The sequence below is a fragment of the Bubalus bubalis genome, chromosome 7, assembly GCF_019923935.1.
Source record: "Bubalus bubalis isolate 160015118507 breed Murrah chromosome 7, NDDB_SH_1, whole genome shotgun sequence".
Lineage (NCBI taxonomy): Eukaryota > Metazoa > Chordata > Mammalia > Artiodactyla > Bovidae > Bubalus > Bubalus bubalis.
In genome coordinates, this window is record NC_059163.1 from 19,705,905 (window position 1) to 19,728,359 (window position 22,455).

Genomic DNA, 22,455 nt, shown 5'->3' on the forward strand with positions numbered 1-22,455 from the left:
CATGGCATCTGGTCCCATCACTTCCTGGCAAATAGATGGGGAAACAGTGGAAACAGTGGCAGACTTTATTTTTGGGGGCTCCAAAATCACTGCAGATGGTGATTACAGCCATGAAATTAAAAGACACTTACTCCTTGAAAGTTATGACCAACCTAGACAGCATATTAAAAAGCAGAGACATTACTTTGCCAACAAAGGTCTGTCTAGTAAAAGCTATGGTTTTCCCAGTAGTCATGTATGGATGTGAGAGTTGGACTATAAAGAAAGCTGAGCATCAAAGAATTGATGCTTTTGAACTGTGGTGTTGGAGGAGTTGCTTGAGAGTCCCTTGGACTGCAAGGAGATTAAACCAGTCAATCCTGAATATTCATTGGAGGGACTGATGCTGAAGCTGAAGCTGCAATACTTTTGCCACCTGATGCAAATAGCTGACTCATTAGAAAAGAGCCTGATGCTGGGGAAGATTGAAGGCAGGAAGAGAAGGGGATGACAGAGGATGAGATGATTGGATGGCATCACCGACTCAATGGACATGAGTTGGAGCAAACTCTGGGAGTTGGTGATGGACAGGGAAGCCTGGCGTGCTGCAGTCCATGGGGTCAAAAAGTCGACACGACTGAGGGACTGAACAATGACAACAAGGTGAAAAGAAAAAACACATCATCAAGAAAGTGGGTAAACAAAGTGTGGTATATTCATTCAGTACAATACTACTCAGCATTGAAAAGGAAAAGCTACAGATATATGCAACAACATAAATGAATCTCAGAAACAATATGCTAAGTGAAAGAAGCCAGACATTAAAAAAAATGCATGTAATATGGTTCCGTCTATATGAAGTTCTGAATTAGGAAAAACTAATCTATGATAAGACAGAATCAGAAAGTGCTTAAAAAGAATAAAGTGGAGAAGGGTGGGAATTTACTGGGAGATAACAAGAGGTGTAAGTGATGGAAATGTTCCATATGTTGATAGGTGTGTGGGTTACATGAAGTGTATGGATTTATCAAGTTTTATCAGACTGTACACTTAAGATCTGTGCATTTCACTAAGTGTTACACCTTAATTATAAAAGGGAACAAAGTCATGCTTTTTATTCCATAATCTTGTGTGTATGTATTGAAATTAGCCTTCTTGGGTGCTTTTTTGTGTTTTATGCGTTTTTATGTTTATGGTTTAAGTTGTCTTCTGCCTTCTCTCGTGGTTGCAAAGGCTATGCTCTTAGAGCCTTTGAGGAAGAGACGTTCCAACACAACTGTGTGGCTTCCCCAAAGGTCCTCTGATATCAAGATGACCAACAGATCCTCTAAACAATAGTGCCAGGGTAGGTCTTACCGTTCCACCAGGAGGTCCATAGATGTTCACAGGCTACACTCTTCTTTACTATCCAGTTGTTCCAATCTTCCTTGCTTTCTGTCTCTATACTCACTGTAACCTGAGGCTTCATTTGTGCCACCTAATGCCCGCCATGTCTGTCTGTTGGTTCCCCTGTGTTAATGTTTCAAGCAGAGTCATATGGTTGAAAGTGGGTGATATGCTAGCCTGATTGTTTTTTGTAAGCCACCCAGTACCCAGAACTGTGTGCTTTGTATTACGTAATCACTCAAAAAATACTTGTTGAGTAAAGAACACAGTTGGATACAGACTTCCCTGGTGGCCCAGTGCTTAAGACTTTGTCTTCCAATACAAAGGGTGTGGGTTCGATTCCTGGTCGGGGAGGTAAAATCCCACATGCCTGGTGGCCAAAAAACCAAAACATAAAACAGAAGCAATATTGTAACAAATTCAATAAAGACTTTAAAAATGGTCCACATCAAAAAATCTTTTCAAAAAGAACATAGTTGGATAAATAGGAGATTCAGAGAATCCCAGCATCATAGAATATGCTAGTGTTTCCATCGAAATCTCCCTTCTCTGGGGGCATTAAAATCAAGGAGTAGACAAATCCAAAGCTGAGTAGGAACTCATGTTGGGAAGGTGAAGAGGATGATCTGAATCTGCCACCAACCATGGCAGCAACCGGAAGCAGATATTCAACATGTGTTGTAAAGCAAGAGGTCTGTGGGCTACTAAGACAAATAAGAAGGGATGGGTTGAGAGAGTAAGCAGGATTGTCCTCGGAAAAACTGTGTAAGCTTTGTGGTCCAACAATAGAGACCCTCAGACCCCCTTAATAAAATAACACCTGGAGGACTTCCAGCTTCTGTTTAGCTGGAGAGACCTGGAAAAAGCATTGCTCCCTCCATACAACAGTAATCTAGGTAACCTAAAGAATCATAGATTTTATTAAGCCACTCAAAGAGCTGAGGACATAGAGAAACTCATGACCTGAAATCTCGAGAAAGACAGGTGCTTCTAAATGCAGAGGGGATGCAGGTACTGTGTCACCTGTGGGAGAGTGTGGTCAAGAAGATGGGGCAGCCATAGAAAGAGGAAGGTAGAATTCTGCTGAATTTTTAAATACATTGCTAATGACTAAGTGCAGACTGGGGCTTCCCAGGTGGCATTAGCGGTAGAGAACCTGCCTGCCGATGCAGGAAACATAAGAGGTGTGGGTTCGATCCCTGGGTCAGGAAGATCCCCTGGAGTAGGAAATGGCAACCCACTCCAGTATTCTTGCCTGGAAAATCTCATTGACAGAGGAGCCTGGAGTGCTACAGTCCATGGGGTTGCAAAGAGTTGGATACGACTGAAGCAACTTAGCACGCAGACACAAGTGCAGGTTGGCATGCTTGTAGAACCCCATGGGAACCACAATCATATAAAGAGTTCATATCCACTCACAGGCTCTTCTCCAGGGACCACCACTGAGCAGCCAAGACAAAGATTGGGGGCAGAGTGGAAGGTAAGGAAAGACTTCTGTCCTTCAAGCCTAGTGGAGAGGAGTGGCTGCCATTGCAGGAAAAGCAGGAAGAAACCCAGACCCTCCTCCCGCAGGGAATAGAAGACTTAAACTGATGGGAGAAGGCAGCAAACCCAGTTTTCTCCAGGAGACAGGTAAAGCCCTACTGCAGCTGGAAAAATGGGAAAATGAAACAAACAAACAAAGCCCCAAAGCAAAACTTCTAATCCTGAAGAGTGGCCTGGAAACTGTCTACTATTAGAGGTCATAATGCTCAGAGAGGGTCAGGATCCCCAAGACCCAGAGACACAGAGCCTGCCTGAGAATGAACCTAGAACAGGACCACAAAGAAACTGTCTTCCTTCCCCATCGCCACAAGCAGTCTCAGATCAGATCAGATCAGATCAGTCGCTCAGTCGTGTCCGACTCTTTGCAACCCCATGAATCGCAGCACGCCAGGCCTCCCTGTCCAACACCAACTCCCGGAGTTCACTCAGACTCACGTCCATCGAGTCAGTGATGCCATCCAGCGATCTCATCCTCTGTCGTCCCCTTCTCCTCCTGCCCCCAATCCCTCCCAGCATCAGAGTCTTCCAATGAGTCAACTCTTCGCATGAGGTGGCCAAAGTACTGGAGTTTCAGCTTTAGCATCATTCCTTCCAAAGAAATCCCAGGGCTGATCTCCTTCAGAACAGTCTAGTAAGTACCAAATAGCAAGCAGGTTACTGCTGGGAAAAGCACATGAGCTTAGAGGGACTCCTCTGAGTGGTAAAAGCACAGAAAGCCTAACGGCTGAAAGTAGAACAGTAACACTGAGGAAAAAAAAAAAAAAAAGAAACCCTTTAGAAAAGCAGTCCCAACTCTAAGCAGAAAATAACTTTAGAGGAATTTGAAAATGATGATGCACTGAAGGTAACCATAGCAACATTAAAACCCAAGCCCAGCTCAACTCCTGACTAGAATAACTCAACCTCTTACACTAACAGCTTAGCAGAAAAAGATGCGTGCCCATTTCCAGGCATATATAATATTTACCTCCATCTCTCCAGTTCACAGCTTCCCTGGTGGTTCAACGGTAAAGAATCTGCCTGCCAATGCAGGAGATGTGGGTTTGATCCCTGGGTTGGGGAACATCCCCTGGAGTAGGAAATGAAAATGCACTCCAGTATTCTTGCCTGGAAAATTCTGTGGAGAGAGGAGCCTGGCAGGCTTCAGTCCATGGGACCACAGACAGTCGGACATGACTGAGGGACTAAGCACAGCACAGAAAGGTCACAAATTACACGATTCAGAAGACAATGGAGTGATATGTTGGCATGATAAAAGGGAAGGTGTCTGGACCTTACATTTTAATGGTTTTCCCTTCAGCTGTACCTTTTCTTTGGGGATAGTTCAGTCAACACTATCATTCTAACAAAATAGAAGTGAAAACCCACTGCTCCCCCATAACACCCTCACACCCATCTACACATTGACTTTTCCTTTAATTTACCCCAGCAGTGGTGGATGATGAAACCATTCAGTAATAGTTTCTAAGATTTAACTCAGGGCTTGGGGAGAGAAGAAGGAAATTACACGTGTGTGATGTGGCAAACCTCACACTGGCATTGTCCTCAGGGAAAGTAGGCCTTTCTTCATTTCCTCAGGTAGATCATGGGCGATCTAGGCAGGAGCCTGCAAGCATTTTCTGTTAAGGGTCAAACTGTCTTTTAGATATTGTGAGTCACATAGTCATCTTTGCTGCTTCTGCTTCTACTTCGTCTTCCTTTCCCCCTTTTCCCTTCTTCTTCCATTTACAAATGTAAAAATACAAAAACATTCTTAGCTTGTGGGCCATCAAAAACAGGCTGGATGTGCCCTGTGAGACAATTTAATTTGCCAGCCCTGCTCTAGGCCATTTATTGTAACTCCATTTCCTTTTGAGAGTGAATGGTTTAAGTCCAGGTCTGGCCAGTGCATCGTGATGGGAAGCCTTCCAGGGGACAAGTTTAACCTTGCAAATAAAAAGTGGTGCAGGGCAAGAAATCTCTCTCCCCTGTGGTTAATATTTGTGTGTCGTGTGTGTTATGTCTGTGTATGGTACTCGGTGGCAGCCACTGGAAGGCAAGCCTGTGAATGAAAACCTTGAGAACTGTGGCACGGCAAGGAGGAATGAGCCAGGAAGTTTAAGGATACCTTTTCTCTACTGAATTATCCTAGAGAAGTCTATTTCTATGCTATTTATTTTATGAGCTGTGCAGACAGTTCATGGTGGTCCAATGGTTGGGACTCCACACTCCTAATGCAGGGGCCTGGGTTTGATCCCTGATCTGGAAGCTGGGTCCCACATGCTGCAACCAGGAGTTAGCATGCTGCAACTAAAGACCCCTAGTACCTATGACACAGTACAGCCAAATAAATAAGTAAATAATACATAAGGGCAACCCATAAGGACCTACATATAGCACTGGGAACTCTGCTCAATGTTATGTGGCACCTTGGAAGCAAGGGGAGTTTGGGGGAGAATGGATACATGTATATATAGGGCTGAGTCCCTTTGCTGTCTATTTGAAACTATCACAACATTGTTAATTGGCTATGCTCCAATACAAAATTAAAAGTTAAAAAAAATGAATGAAATATATAAGCTACTTTTCCTTGGGCTTTCTGTGACTTGCAACTGAAAGCAGATTAGTTACTATAGTCAGTAAGTTATAACTATGTAGCAGATAGCTTTGTGGGTAGCTTTATGAGTTCACAGGCTCCAGGCCAGGGCCAGGTCTAGAATTTTTACAGAGGAAGAACAAAGAATAACAGTTTCATCGGAATAAGGAGGTTAATTCTGTGTAAGCACTGCAATTTACAAAAGATGGAAGGGTCATTTGTCTTTGTCAAAGAAAGGGGGTGTTTTCATGAAGATTATAAAGTATGAAAGTGCTCTGACCTCCTCCCATGCTACACCTGTTTAGGCTGATGTACACTGCATCTTCACATGTACCGCCTCTGCTGGTTGGAATCAATGCTCCCAATTCTGCATTTCCTCTTTGCACTAGTATTTGTAATACATCCATACCCTTTGCAGTACCTCTCACTAGAGTACAAAGAAATATATACCCTCCATCTCATTGATGTTGGGCTTGGTTGTAAGACTTGTTTTGGCCAATGGAACATAAGCAGAAGTGACAGTGTGCCCGTTGATTAAAGGGGAGTGTTAGTTGCTCAAGTCTGGTCTGACTTTTTGTGACCCCATGGATTGTAGACCCACCAGGCTCCTCTGTCCGTGGAATTCTCCAGGCAAGAATACTGGAGTGGGTAACCATTCCCTTCTCCAGGGGATCATCCCAACCCAGGGATCTCCTGAATTGCAGGCAGATTCTTTACCATCTGAGCCACCAAGTTAAAGCAGAGGGGTAACCTTTAAAAGGATACCATGTTGCCATTCCATTTTGATGTGTTCCTGTGATCCACTAGGAGAAGAGTGTGCCCTAGGTAGCTAATGCCCTGTTAGCTTGGGCCCGGAATTAAAATATATGGAACAGATGGAAGCCCAACCAAAAGCCTAGGTTCCCACCTGGCCTACTTGAGCCCAGCGATCTAGGCTAAACCAGGAGACAAATAAATGCTTGTGATTATAAGCCATGAACAAGTGTAAGATATTTTATAATTACAACGAGAAGCAAAGACTTCCCTGGGTTTTTCTCAAAGTGAAAGTCACTCAGTCATGTCTGTCTCTTTGCAGCCCCATGGACTAGATAGTCCATGGAATTCTCCAGGCCAGAATACTGGAGTGGGTAGCCATTCCCTTCTCCAGGGGATCTTCCCAATGCAGGGATCATACCCAGGTCTCCCTCATCATAGACAGGTTCTTTATCAGCTGAGCCACAATTCTAGTGGTTAAGAATTCCCCTGCCAATGCAGGGAACATCAGTTTGATCCCTGGTCCGAGAAGATTCCACATGCTGAGGGGCAACTAAGCCTGTGCACCCCAACTACTGAACCCCAGCTCTAGAGCCTGTGCTCCACAACTAGAGAGGTCACTGCAATGAGAAGCCACGAATCCCAACTAAAGAGAAGCCCCCACTTGCCACAACTAGAGAAAAGCTCATGCACAGCAACAAACACCCAGCACAGCCAAAAATAAATAAACAAATTGAATACTTAAAGAAGTCAACTAAAAAAAACCTCTTCCTAGTTTTTAGTCTTTCTGGAGGCAGACATTTTCTTTTCCCAACTAGATGGAAAGGAGAACATATTCCTTCAAACTCATTAAACTCTTTGTGAATATGTATGTTAATTGCTCAGACTGGAATGGGTTGCCATTCCCTTCTCCAGGGGATCTTCCCGACCCGGGGTCTGCTGCATTGCAGGCAGATTCTTTACCATTTGAGCCACCAGGGAGGCCTGGAACTCTGTGTCCAAGTCCGAATAGGCAAGGCCGAGAAAGAAGAAGCACTTCCCTCTCTCTGTGTGAGCCCTTCTTTCAAGTTCCCATATCCTGTCTCAATATGTGCCTCCCAGGATGATTGATATTGGCAATATCTACTTCCTCCAAGGGAAAACCCCATTCCTAACCACAGGTATGGTTATAACCTGAACAGGACAACAACCTCAGAACATAACAGAGGAGCCCCTACTTCTATCCTTTGTAGTAGAAAAACAAAAATGACTAATATGGAGGCAAAGGAATCATAAAGCCAGAGGAAAAGTAAATGAACTTTACTTGATATCAACAGATGATCTTAGTGGTTAGTTTTGTTTTTTAGGTGGTTTGACATTATTAATCACATCCTGCACCGTAAGTGAAAAAACCTGGCATGTGTTCAAAATGATACCGATTTGCATCCGTGAGTCTGAGTCGCTTCAGTTATGTCCAACTCTTTGTGACCCCTGTGGACTGTAGCCCACCAGGCTCCTCTGTTCATGGGATTCTCCAGGCAAGAATAATGGAGTGGGTTGTCATGCGCTCCTCCGGGGAATCTTTCTGACCCAGGGATCGAACCTACAGCTCCTGTGACTCCTGCATTGCAGGCGGATTCTTTATTGCTGAGCTACCAGGGAATCCCTGATACTGATCTGCTACTGCTGCTGCTGCTAAGTCGATTCAGTCGTGTCCGACTCTGTGCGACCCCATAGATGGCAGCCCACCAGGCTCCCCTGTCCCTGGGATTCTCCAGGCAAGAACACTGGAGTGGGTTGCCATTGCCTTCTCTGATACTGATCTACATTCCCTTATTCCAAACCCTTGGGTAGCAATGTGTTTTGGAATTGAGGATATTTTGAGTTCTAGAAAGCAAGTGCACAAATTTTAAGAACTGTCTTTTTTTTCCTTTTAACACAAACTTTAATGGATAATTTACACATGTGTTATAATAAAACACATCCATTGTAAGTATACTCAATGAGTTTAGGCCATGGTATATGCCCTTATACAACCAAGACCACAATTAAGGTCAAACACATTTCCACCACCTCAGAAATTTCCCTCCAAACTCTTTACTGCTACTGCTAAGTCACTTCAGTTATGTCTGACTCTGTGCAACCCCATAGACGGCAGCCCACCAGGCTCCCCCGTCTCTGGGATTCTCCAGGCAATAACACTGGAGTGGGTTGCCATTTCCTTCTCCAATGCATGAAAGTGAAAAGTGAAAGTGAAGTCGCTCAGTCGTGTCCGACCCTCAGCAACCCCATGGACTGCAGCCTTTCAGGCTCCTCCATCCATGGGATTTTCCAGGCAAGAGTACTGGAGTGGGGTGCATTGCCTTCTCCGAACTCTTTAGCCTTTATCGAATTCCATAATCAAACCCATTCATATTTCTGCACTGACACATGTATATTCACATGAGACGTTCCGATCAGAGATCAGACCAGATCAGTCGCTCAGTCGTGTCCGACTCTTTGTGACCCCATGAATCACAGCACGCCAGGCCTCCCTGTCCATCACCAACTCCCGGAGTTCACTCAGACTCACGTCCATCGAGTCAGTGATGCCATCCAGCCATCTCATCCTCTGTCGTCCTCCTGCCCCCAATCACTCCCAGCATCAGAGTCTTTTCCAATGAGTCAACTCTTCACAGGAGGTGGCCAAAGTACTGGAGTTTCAGCTTTAGCATCATTCCTTCCAAAGAAATCCCAGGGCTGATCTCCTTCAAAATGGACTGGTTGGATCTCCTTGCAGTCCAAGGGACTCTCAAGAGTCTTCTCCAACACCACACTTCAAAAGCATCAATTCTTCGGCTCTCAGCCTTCTTCACAGTCCAACTCTCACATCCATACATGACCACAGGAAAAACCATAGCCTTGACTAGACAGATCTTTGTTGGCAAAGTAATGTCTCTGCTTTTGAATATGCTATCTAGGTTGGTCATAACTTTCCTTCCAAGGAATAAGCGTCTTTTAATTTCATGGCTGTAGTCACCATCTGTAGTGATTTTGGAGCCCAGAAAAATAAAGTCAGCCACTGTTTCCACTGTTTCCCCATCTATTTGCCATGAAGTGATGGGACCAGATGCCATGATCTTCGTTTTCTGAATGTTGAGCTTTAAGCCAACTTTTTCACTCTCCACTTTCACCTTCATCAAGAGGTTTTTTAGTTCCTCTTCACTTTCTGCCATAAGGGTGGTGTCATCTGCATATCTGAGGTTATTGATATTTCTCCCAGCAATCTTGATTCCAGCTTGTGTTTCTTCCAGTCCAGCGTTCTCGTGATGTACTCTGCATAGAAGTTAAATAAACAGGGTGACAATATACAGCCTTGACGTACTCCTTTTCCTATTTGGAACCAGTCTGTTGTTCCATGTCCAGTTCTAACTGTTGCTTCCTGACCTGCATATAGGTTTCTCAAGAGGCAGGTCAGGTAGTCTGGTATTCCCATCTCTTTCAGAATTTTCCACAGTTTATTGTGATCCACACAGTCAAAGGCTTTGGCATAGTCAATAAAACACAAATAGATGTTTTTCTGGAACTCTCTTGCTTTTTCCATGATCCAGCGGATGTTGGCAATTTGATCTCTGGTTCCTTTGCCTTTTCTAAAACCAGCTTGAACATCAGGAAGTTCACAGTTCACATATTGCTGAAGCCTGGCTTGGAGAATTTTGAGCATTACTTTACTAGCGTGTGAGATGAGTGCAATTGTGCAGTAGTTTCAGCATTCTTTGTTCTAGAGAACATTAATACCTTATTGTCATATTGCTCTTCCTACTAAATGAGTTTGCCATAAGCTTCCAGAAACTTTTCAGTTTTCAAAACATTTTGGATTTTAAAATTGTTGATAAGGGGTTTGTATATCTATTATAAAAAGTTATGTGATAATGAAAAAGAAATAAAAGTGATAATTACACCTATATAGATTTACACATGATGGTTGCTTTATAGAGACATCCTGGATTTATGAAAATGGGCCCAAGAGCAAAGGAACTTGTAAATAATCGTTTGGAAATGAATATATTTAAAAAGTTAATAAAATTTTAACTTGTGTGTAACTTTGTATCTAGCAGTATATCTGGCACATAATAGGTGTCCAGTAATACATTTTGTTTTTTCATCTAAGCAACTCATACCTCTACACCATCCTTTAATTTTTTTTGTTTTAATATCTTCCTGAGAAACTCTTTTTATTTAAAATCTCTTAGTTTTTTCCTGTGAGTTTTTTCCTGTCACTTCCTGTAAAACTGTTCCGTCTCGTGCTGTAGTCATCAGCCACGTGTGGCTATTTATTAAATTAATGACAATGAAATGAAATGAAAATTCACACTAGCCGTGTTTCCTTTGCTTGACAGCCACAGGCGACAAGTGGCTACTATCAGATGGTGTGGATACAGAACAGTTCCACCACGGCAGAAAGTTCCATAGGATAGAGTGCTCTGTCCTCTGTCATATTCACCACTTCATTCTCCCTGCCTTGCTGAGTGTTTAGGATTTGGTAGAGGATCAACAAATACTTGCTAAATAAACGCTTTTAGTCCATCTGGAAAAGCCCTGAGGCAAATATAAACAAAATTTCCCTTTTGTTTGAACAGTGGTTCTTAGGGGCTAAGAATCCTCTCCTTGAAAAGAGTAAAGTTATATTTATTTTAGGCTGTATTGTAGCTTTGGTTATTACTAGTTTTCAGTCATGGTGCTCACCACATGCCAGGTACTGGTCCATGTGCTTTACACATAATACCTTATTAATCTTCATGACAACCTTGTGATGATACTTTTATTTCCAGTTTATAGATGAGGAAGTGGAGGTGCAAGAGGAAAGTAACTTGCTTAGGTTCACACGGCTACTGAGTAGCAAGGCCAGAATTTGTACCCAGGCGGACTGGCTCCAGAGGCCATGCAATTAACCACAACACTGAGCTCTTTGTGATTATTTTTTAATAAGGACCATTTTGTCTCTTTTTTCCACTATTTAAACCTCTCTATGTAATGTTCTTATTTATTGCATTTAGCTAGGATGCCCTGGAAAATATTAAATAACTGTTATAACCCTGCATCCTTGTGGGTCCCTGATTTTAATGTGCTTCTGCCTTTTTACTCTTATCGCATGATATTACTGTTGTTTTCTGATGATAATCTTGATCCAATTAAGGAACTGTGCTTCTATTTCTAGTTTGCTGAGCATTTATAAAATTCAGAAATGGCTGTTGAGGGCATTCCCTGGTGCTTCAGTGATTGTGACTCTTCCCTTCCACTGAAGGATGCCTGGGTTCTATCCCTGATTGGGAAATTAGGATCCTGCAGGCCACACAGCAAGGCCCCCCTCCCCCCCCCCAAAAAAAAGCTCTAATATTGACTGTGGTGATGGCAGCATAACTTTGTGAATAAACTAAAAACAACTGAATTACACACTTTAAAAAAAGAGAAATGGCTGTTGAATGTTATATGAAACATCTCTAAGAAATATCATTTGGCTCTTCTTCTTTAACAAACGTCCTAATTAGATTTCTTAATGTTAAATCATCATTCTTGGAATGAAGTGTACTTTGTTACAGTGTGAACTTTTTTATTACTGTGTTACTGGATTTTATGTCTTAATACTCAATTTTGTCTTTGTAACAAAGTCATAGTGAGAATAGAAGGATTCTCCTTTTCTTTTGGTGCTCTTTGCCTTGGGGGGGTTTTAGTATCCAGATTATGCTAGCCTTGTGGAATAACCTGAGAATTTTTCTCCTTTTGTGGGAGAGTCTTTGTTTCCCTAGGTTCCAGCCCGGCTTGGGTACCCATCTCACTCTCTACCTCCTTCCAGAGGTGCCCCATGGTAACCACGACGATGTTTTCTTTCTGCTGCTGCTGCTTAGTCGCTTCAGTCCTGTCCGACTCTTGTTTTCTTACACTAGCCCTCAAAGCTCTTCATAAATGGAACTCACCTACTGATCCTTAAGAACGCCTGGGCATCATTCAGCTTTCTCAACATTTCCTTGCACAGACCCGGCCTCTGCTAATTTCAGGCCACTTGCCTTGCTAAATCCTAACCACAGATTTTGAGGTAGACGAGATGGGTGTGCTGTTGATTCTGGCAAAATAGAACTAACATTTGAGGCAGACAGTGTGTGTAGCTGCTTGACACCCCTCACTTTACATGATGGTCAGGATCCTGGGAAGCTTTGTTATTTTTCTTTTGTAGATGGGAAAAGAAACTTGATAATGTTATATACCAATTAGTGAAGGTGCCAGAATTTGAAACCAGGACTGCTTGACTCCAAAGGGACTGTTGCTTCCACTACAGCATGCCTCACCTCCTCCATTGTGTGACCTGTTCGTCCTCCGTGCTCCATTAGCAATTAGACTGCACCACACCATTTATATTTCGTATACTCTGTGTATTTTCTCTTGTTTCCTCTGCAGTTTTTGTCTCACACAGGGCAGTTATTAACGGAATCTCTGTGCGTGTGCTGATCCGACTCCAAATTTGGGTATCTTTTCTTACTTTATAAAAAGAATAGCGGGAAAAATACAAGGAAAAGGTGACCAAATACCAAGAATTTGGATTGTGTTAGTCTTGGCAGTACACTGTTTAAAAAAAAAAAAAAAAGCCCCTTTCAAAATAAGTTTAACTCTGCGTGCTGTTCTAGGGGCTTTTTAGCGACCCCTGCAAAAACAGCGCCTCAGAAACTAAGAGATTATGTGACGACCGATCACTTTCCCACGCAAGAACATCAAACAGCGGCAAGACGCTGGAAATCGCACCTACTGCACAGACTTCCTAACAAGGAAAGCTGGACGATAAGGCAGTCCCTCCAACCGCAGGCGCGATCCCGCGCTTCCCCCCCACCCCCCTCCCGGGCTCAGCCGGATGGAACATTCCATGCGAAAGCTTTGACAGAGCGCCCACTCGGTGTCACGTGGAGCCGGAGCGCACTCGCGGAGCCTTGCGGGATGACGCCGGGTAGGGTTGCCAAGGGGCGGGGCCAGGCGCCGCGGAAGGGGCGGGAAGGAAGCCGGCCGGCGGGGCGGGGCGGGCCGAGCGGAGGGGCGGGCCGAGAGGGGCGCGCGGGAGGGGAGGGCCCAGCGTATTATGGGATGCGGCGGTGGAATGGCGCTGGGCGCGTGATTTTGAACAAACCCGGGTCTGTGTCTCGGAGGCGCCGCCGCCGCCGCGGCTGCTGGGAGCCGAGGGAGCGCGGCGTGAGAAGGAGGCGGCGGCGCCGCCGGCTTTGGTGAGTGTCAGCCCCCAGGGTGGGGGCCCCCGGGCAGGCGGGCGGGAAAGGGGGCGCGCGGGAGGGGGCGCCGGACCGCCCCCTCCGGGAGCCCGGGCTAGAGGGGTCATGGCGGAGAGCGGGAACCTGCAGTCTTGGGGGCCGCCGCGCCCCATCCCCCGGGCCGCAGGAGGCGGGAGGATCCTCCGGGCTCGGCCGCTTCCCGCCGGCACTGGAGAGGGCGGCTGTCACCCGGCTGGGCCGGCGCTCGGCCGGCAGCCCGCCCTTCCCGGCGATCCGGAGGAAGGGCCCCCGCGGCTGTTGACACGCACGCTGCGCGGCCCGAGGAGCCGCCGTGTCGGCCCCGGGTTTCTGGGAACCGGTTTGGCTGCTGTGTCATTTTGTACCAGCCCCTCCTTTTCCCTGCTGCCCGCCGCCCCGTCCTTCCTGTGCCCCTTTGTAGCGGTGTCTTCTTCGTGTCTGTCCATTTTCCTCGCGAAGCCCACCGGCCAAATGTCATAATGTTCCCGAGGTGCACGGGGTAGGGAGCGGGCCAGCACTCAGCTTGGCCAAGCAACGGTAAGCACCAAGCGGAGTGCGGGTGGCCGGGGCTGGCGGTGGGGAAGTAAAGTTTACAGATGAAAAAATTGGGAAGGCTGGATACTCTCAGCGTCTAGCCGGCTGCGTATAGAAAACGGAGACGGGCTTGGGTGATAGCACTCGTTTAAGCCTGAAGCTATCGACTTTTCTATGGAGTTGTCATTCAAGCCAGGTAAGGAAATGAAATGCCTTGTTCAGCTTCTACCCCTTCCTTTCTTAAACTAACTTCTAAAAAAAGACAGTAGAGTGGCTCTGTTCGAAACCTGGAAATTCAGTTTGCTCATTTCAGATAGATCTTTTAGAGCTTATGGTGTAGTTGAATGGTAGGCACAGAATTCACCTTTTAAAAAATGGGTGGTTATCAAATCTGAAATTAGCAAAGGTAGCCAATTCAGTTTTTTAGAAAAATTTTATTCCTTTCAGAAGCCATGTAGCTTATGTTTTCTTGTTATTTCTTTGATGATTAAAACATGCCTATCTTCTCTTTTAGTTGTTTATTAAGCTACATGATGAGAGATGCTGGTGGAGCTGGGTAGGTAATTCTAGGGTCTTTTCTAAAGCATGCTGCTTATTTTCACTGTATCAAAAATTTCAGCGGCAGATTTTTTTGTTAATATGATGATTTAGAGTCTAAAAACGTTTGGCAAAAAAAAAATTAACTCCGAGGTATATTTTCTGTATTTTAGAGATTGTTCACTCATGAGTAGGATCCGTACATTTTAAACCTAGTTGCTCTTTGACGTCAAACCAAACGAACTGGAAGTCACAGTGTTTATGGACAGAAATGATCAGAGGAAGTTAAGAGGAAACAGTTCGCAACTTTTATTTTGAAAACTTAGACGTCTTGACCACGGTATCTGCATAAGAATCAATGCCTGTAAATTTACAAATGTATCAAAGAGGTCTGAAGTGCGGTGGGAAACAGCCCATTCTGTCAAAAGCGGTGCTGACGGTGGAGGAAAATGTCAGAGCTGGTGAATGACATTCCAGGTCTTGATCCTGTTGTTGTTGTTTCGTGTCTGCGATGGACACAGCGCATCAAAGGCATTCCATCATCTCTCTCAAGTTGCTGTCCTGAAAGTGGCAGAGTGGAAGCTCTTGGTGGTCCCTCTGCCCCCTTACGCTTTTTTTTTTTTTTTCTTTTGCTCTTCAAAACAAAAGTATGCCGGACTGGGGACCCTGCAGGTAGTGCGATTTCCCCTCCGTGGCGGGGTGAAAGGTCTCGGCGTGGGCTGTGTGTGCAGTGGTGTCTCCCCGAGCATTTGAAGGTTGGCGGGGCCGGCGGGAGGTTTCCCCGGATATGTGGGTGTGCGCCTCTCGGGAGGGGAGGGCCGGGGAGGGGAGGAGGAGGAAGGGGGAGGTTACTGGCGGCGGCGGCGGCGGCGGCGGCCCGGGCTCGGGCTGTCGGGGAAGCTGCTGAGCTGTGATGGTGATGACGAGGTGAAAATGGCGGATCTTTCGAAATACAATCCCGGCCCCTGACATACCAGAGGCGGCGGCCGCGGCGGCGTCGCCACCCGGGACTCCGTCCGCGGCCCCCGGGTTCCCCAGTAGCGTTCCAGGTCCGGCAGACGAGGGGAGGAAGCGGCTGGCCGGAGCCACTGTGCACACGCAAAAGCAGCACCGCCCGGGCTCGGGATTGCCCGGGACCTTCTGGAGCCCCCACCTCGGAGCCGGAGGGAGGAGAAAGCGGCCGCCGCCGGAGGTAGAGGAGCCAGGGGCTACCCTAGGGCTGCTCCGATGCGAGGTCGCTTTATTTGTGGGGAGGGGGCGGGTGGGCGAAGGATCGCCCCGCGGATCAAGGAAGGGCTAGTTTAGAGTGCAAAGGATCGGCAGCCTCGTCATGACATCAACATTATTCTTTTGAGTATTAAGAGGACTCGAGTTTGCTCTTATACCCAAGGCTGCTGCTGAGGCCTAGAGGAACCGCTAGCAGTTATCCTGGTTTCCTGATTGAATGTTTAAAATATCCACTCCGGCGGGTGTTGGTTTGATGATGTCCAACAGTTTATAGGGTTGTACGTGTCTTTAGGGAGGCCAAACGTTGGCATTTTATTCTGCATTTAAGCTCTGGGTCTTAGATCATAGTCTGTAACTTGTTGGGGTGTGGATGTTCACGTTTTGTGAGCCTGTGGACCAGTTCTGTAATCACTGAAATGTTGTCTCTTTCTTTGATGGCTCTGTCATCTATAGAGGACTCCTTGGCCCCTGCCATTCGGCAGATGACAATTGAGATACTGTCAGTCATATCTGATATCTATGTGTTTCCCTGCCTCTCATCCATTTCATGAATTCAGAGAGTAAAGTGATGGGAGATTTTACAGTAGATTTTATGATCCTAGTGAAATACAGCTTTGGGAGCCCTATTTTGGTTCACAAGTTTTGCCTTCATTGTTACGAAGGAAGTTGTGGTGACTTGATGCTCACACTTGTTATGAGTCAAATTTTAAGTTGGTTAAAGACGAATTGAGATCTCTGTTTTATTTAACCTACTGGACTTTTTAGCCCTTTGTTTCAAGAGCTGGAGAGTTGGGCTGATTGAGCTTTTGACAGCCACAGTCTGGTTTTGTTAGGCTGCCTAAATATCCATGTGTGCTTTAGATTGTGCTGCAGATCCTCATCAGTAGTGTTACTGAAAAGTTACATATGAATCACATTTTTATACATTAACTTGGGGCCCTCTGATTTTTTTTTTTTTCCCCTCCAGTTTTTGTAGTGGTAGGTTGGGTCAGTTGAAGGTTGAGTATATGAGTGAACAGAGAGATGAATGTTTAAGAAATGTACCCTGGTAATGTTTATGATTAGCAATGGTTTTCCATATCCAAGTTTCCTACAAAGAGATGATGTCATAGCATGTCATACAGTTTTATTCTTTGTGTGTTCTGTTCAGAGAGGAAATATTTTGTGTGTATGTGTGTGTATAGCTTGCACATTGTGTGTCCAAATTTATTCACTAGAGGACTGAGAGACCAAAAGTATTTTTTCAGGGGAAATAACTGAGAGGTACTCAGAGGTTTTAGTTAATGAGTTTTTTAAATCATTTTTTCCTGATGTTTTATCCAGTAGGAATTTGATTGTTGTTACTGTTTTTTCTTATAACTCTTACATTGCAGTTGTTTGGTCTCTGCCAACTCAGCTGCTAAGTCAGTGCTAAGAATTTTAAAAATAAAGTAAGTGAAAGTCACTCAGTCATGTCCCCGACTCTGCAACCCCATGGACTATACAGCCCCTGGAATTCTCCAGGCCGGAATTATGGAGTGGGTAGCTGTTTCCTTCTCCAAGGGATCTTCCCAACCCAGGGATCTAACCCACATCTCCCGCATTGCAGGCAGAATCTTTACCAACTGAGCCACCAGGGAAGCCCAATAAATAATAAAGAAACATGCTTATTCATTGGCTTTTTTTGTTTTTGTTTTTTAAATCACCCATTGCCCTTGTCTTTTTGTGATTCCTTGTGATTGTCTTTAAAGACCAGTTTTTAGATTATTGTTGAAAGACTTGCTTTTTAATAGTTAGAAGTGTGTTAGAAAGCAGTGAAGAGTTATGCCAGTGGAGTTAGTCGGGTGTCTTTTTTGGTGAAGAGGAGCATTGTAGATTCCTGCTACTTTTTTTTTTTTTTGAATGTTACTGTTGGGTATCTACTGTGTGTCGCATACTGTGCTAGGGCTTGGAGACACCTCAGTGTCTTTGCCTTTGCAGACTGTTCATGGGGTTCTCGCGACAAGAATACTGGGGTAGTCTGCCATTCCCTCCTCCAGGAAACTTTCACTTTTGGAATTGGTGGAGGTAACATTGGAAGGATAGGTTGGGTAGGGCCATAATACAGAAGGCCTTCAGGGTTACAGAAAATGTTTGAGTTAGGAGAGTGACAGCCTCAGAGGTGCACTCAGGTGAGATAAGTCCTGTAGCTTTTTCTGTGGGATGTGTCACAGATAAGATAAAGGTAAAAAATAACAGTAGTTGGCTCTGAGCTTCGGAGATTTAAAAACTCTTGGTTGCAGTGGGAAGGAAATATTGTGAAGGTGTAATCTGCATGATATATGATGGATTAAAAATCTTATGAGGAGGGGATTCCTTGGTGGTCCAGTGGTTGGGACTCCGAGCTGTCACTGCCCAGGGCCCTGGTTCAATCTCTGGTCAGCGAATTAAATCCCACATACCATGTGGCACAGCTCCCCTCCCCGCACAAATTATAAAAATTAAACAAGACAGAAGTCAGGAGAAGCTAATTTAGATAGAGAAAGAAGAGAAGAATTTTCATTTGTGCTGTAGCATACCACATAACTATCTTCACAGTAACTCTGCTAGTAAACTGGGGCTTAAAGAGATTAGTGCTTAGGGATACATGATAAGCAATGAGGAGAGTCAAGATTTGGAAACACATCTTTCTGATTTGAATCTCCATGTTTTTTCCTCCATGTTAGTCTTACAGCATGAATAATGTACAGTCCCCCTTTAAAGGGAAAAAATATTGTGAATTGTCAGGATTGGCCTAAATAGTTTCACTGTATTAAAATACTTAATTTTTAGATGTATATAAATTCCTTATGCTTATTGCTTTTAGGGAAGTATAAATGAAATAAAAACAAAACTATAGAGCCAGTAAAATTTAGGGTGATGAATGATGTTTTGATGAAATGGAAACTTTGCTTGCATAGTCTGCCTTGACTAGACGTGGAGCTTTCTATATGCTGTGTGTGGGTATGCATGCTCAGTCACTCAGTCGTGTCAGACTCTTTGGGACCCCATGGACTGTAGTCCGCCAGGCTCCTCTGTCCATGGAATTCTCCAGGCAAGAATACAGAGGGGGTTGCCAGGTTCTAGTCCAGGGGATCTTCCTGACCTCCGATCGAATCGCTTCTCTTGCATTGGCAGGCAGATTCTTTACCTCTGAGCCAGCTGGGAAGCCCCATGCTGTGTATCATACGATAACTCAACTCCTACACTATTCTTCTAAGTTTGAGTGTCACAGAACTTTCCTCCTTAAATCACCGGTTAGGTGGTTTGACTTCCACGTGGCTTAAATATGTCATTTACCTTGTAAGATCCTTATATACCTTTTTCTTTAGCCCACTCTAATTCTGGTACCACTGATGGTGGTAATCCAGAATATACTTTTTAAAAAAATATATTACTGAAATGAAAACACAAACTTCCCAGCATTTCTTCAAGACTCATGTCTTACAGTCCATTGCTCCCAGTTTAGTTTGAGAAATGTAATTCTGTACTTAGTTTTTGAGTTGTTGATGCTAGACCTTAGAAATGAAAGCTAAAATCCAAGTAGTATACTTAACCAGTTAGTGTTGGTTGTAAGCTCAAGGTACAAAAGTATAGTTCTTAAACATCCAGATGTTTCTGTCCCAACATCTGACAAGTTATTTATAATATGGTGGTAGTTCACCACTTTATATTATTATGTGCAAGAGTGAAAATAGTTGTTTACCAGGTTGTCCTCCACCTGTAACTAAGAAAAAGAGCAGTGCTTCAGCTCTGGCAATAGTCTCAAAAAAAAAAAAAAAAGAAAAAAGAAAGTGTGAAAGCATAGAGCATTTGTCGTTTCTATCTTACATTGTTTTTATGTTGTATTTATTTATTTTAATGTCCTAAATCAGACCCTCCATTTATCTCTGACTTGAACTAATTATTGTAATAGCCTTGTAACTGGTTTCCCTGCCTTCCATCCAATAAAACTCCAAGATGAAGTTAATCCTCCCAAACTATAGCTGTGATCATGCCACTCTTCTGTTGACTTCTAAAGTCTGTCTGGGCAAGGGCTTTGGTTAATTTCCCTCTACAAAGTTGGGAAGCAATACATATTTGTTAAGTAAATACTGATAAAAATTAAAAAGTAGTTTAAAACTAAAGCTTTAAAAACGTTGTTTTATGAGCAGAAAATATTGGAAGCATGGGAAATGTGTTGTATATTTGGTATTCTTTTCTTTCCATACCTTGAGAAGTAACCCTTCAGACACATGAGGTAAACTACAGCTCCTCTATCCTGTCGGCTTGTGAAAATCCTCTCTTTCTCTCTCTTCTTGGAGTGGTCCTCAGCACAGGGGTGATGAGGTTGCATGTGCTAGGGCATATCTTCCATTCCTAAGGGATAAAATTAGAGTGATGATTCATGTCACTAGATGGCCAAACCCTTTCCTGCCATGCCCACAAGCTCCTTCTGAGAGTTTTCTTTTAGCGGAGGCCCCCCTGTCCTGCATGTGACCCTGATTGAAACAGCTAGGGATGTCTAATCATAAAGCAGTTATTACAGTCTGCTCAGTGGCCTGTGAGGTGTGCTGGCTCCAGAACTCTGCACAGCCCATGCTACCTAGAGACTGGCCAGACCAATCAGACCTTTTCTGGTTGGAAGTTTGAACTTTACTCCTACTTCCAAGGGAGACTGCTAGTCCTATAGCTCCTGGTCTCTTTTAATAGGACCAGTCAGAAGAGGACATGTTCTTCCTAATAACAGAGCTTTAAAATACATAAGGAACTAAAAATGCACAGGAGAAACAGACAAATCCACAATCATATTTGAGAATTTTAACAGTCTGTCTCAGTAATGGATAGAAGAGGAAAAAGAAAGTCTGGAAGGTCTGAACAGCACTCTCAGCCATTTCGACCTGTTGGACATTTGTGGGGCACTCCTCTCAGCAGCCACAGAACACAGGTTCTCTTCAGGTGCACGCGCACTGTTCACCAAGGTGGACCATGCGCTGAGCCTCAAACAAGTCTCCAAATGTCATCTCACACAGTGGAAATGGTAGAGTATTACACTCTCTGACAATGATAGCAGTAAATTAGAAATTGATAAAAGGTAGCAGAATGCAGTTAAAGCAGTGTTGGGGGAATTTTTAACACTAAATGTTTATTTTAGGAAAGAAGAAAGTTTTAAAATCAATGATCTAAACCAAGTGTTGGCAAACTGTCTATAAAGGGACAGATGGCAACTATTTTAGGTTTTGTAGGCCCCTCCCCCAACTATTTACAAACGTAAAAATCATTCTTGGTTGGAGAGCAACACATAAATGGACTGTGGTCATAATTTGATCTGTAGGCTATGGTTTGTTGAATCCCAATCTGTGCTTCCATTTTAAGCTTCTAGAAGAAACAAAGTAAGCAGAAGGAGATAAAGATAATAGTCAATTAAATTAAAAAATGGACAAACTGTTGGGAAAAATCAGTGAAGCCAAAATGATTCTTGAAAATATCAAAAAAACTGAAAAATCTCCAACTGATCAGAAAAAAAGGAGAAAAGACAGAAACTACCAATATAAGAAATGAAGAGTTGCCATCTCTACAGACATTGAAATAATATTACATGTAACATTATGCTAATAAATTTGGCAACTTAGAGGGATAGACATATTCCTTAAAAGATACAAACTATCAAATGCCAAAGGTCATTTAAAAAAAGATAACCCGAATAACCCTCCATCTGTTTAAGAAATTGAATTTATAGTTAAATAGATGGCTTTAGTGGTGAATTCTAAGAAACATTTCAGGAGGAAATAGTAACAGTTCCATGTAGATGCTTCTTGAAAATTGAAAAGGGGCAGTGTCCCAGCTTATTTTGTTAGACTGGCATTGTCCCCAGAGAGCCAGTACAAAAAAACTACAGACCAAGAGCCCTTATAAGTATCAGATCAGATCAGTTGCTCAGTCATGTCCGACTCTTTGCAACCCCATGAATCACAGCACGCCAGGCCTCCCTGTCCATCACCAACTCCCAGAGTTCACTGAGACTCACGTCTGTCGAGTCAGTGATGCCATCCAGCCATCTCATCCTCTGTCGTCCCCTTTTCCTCTTGCTCCCAATCCCTCCCAGCATCAGAGTCTTTTCCAGTGAGTCAACTCTTTGCATGAGGTGGCCAAAGGACTGGAGTTTCAGCTTTAGCATGATTCCTTCCAAAGAAATCCCAGGGCTGATCTTCAGAATGGACTGGTTGGATCTCTTTGCAGTCCAAGGGACTCTCAAGAGTCTTCTCCAACACCACAGTTCAAAAGCATCAATTCTTCGGCTCTCAGCCTTCTTCACAGTCCAACTTTCACATCCATACATGACCACTGGAAAAACCATAGCCTTGACTAGACGGACCTTTGTTGGCAAAGTAATGTCTCTGCTTTTGAATATGCTATCTAGGTTGGTCATAACTTTCCTTCCAAGGAATAAGCGTCTTTTAATTTCATGGCTGTAGTCACCTTCTGCAGTGATTTTGGAGCCCCAAAAAATAAAGTCTGACACTGTTTCCACTGTTTCCCCATCTATTTCCCATGAAGTGATGGGACCGGATGCCATAATCTTCGTTTTCTGAATGTTGAGCTTTAAGCCAACTTTTTCACTCTCCACTTTCACTTTCATCAAGAGGCTTTTGAGTTCCTCTTCACTTTCTGCCATAAGGGTGGTGTCATCTGCATATC

The 22,455-nt window shown here is 44.1% G+C and overlaps 1 protein-coding gene across 12 annotated transcripts in view; it reads left to right on the forward strand.

Moving 5' to 3' along the window:
- Nucleotides 1-13,322: 13,322 nt before the first annotated feature.
- The window catches only part of LIN54 (lin-54 DREAM MuvB core complex component), a 64,093-nt gene continuing 54,960 nt past the window's right edge, over nt 13,323-22,455 (forward strand). For 2 of the 12 annotated variants that reach the window (XM_044945713.2, XM_044945716.2), the window contains exons 1-3: nt 13,327-13,461; nt 13,904-14,019; nt 14,531-14,572. In XM_044945713.2, the coding sequence (XP_044801648.1) occupies nt 14,557-14,572 (16 nt within the window). In that variant the 5' untranslated portion in view covers nt 13,327-13,461; nt 13,904-14,019; nt 14,531-14,556. The other 10 variants (XM_006074446.4, XM_025289803.3, XM_006074448.4 and 7 more) reach the window with 8 other exon arrangements.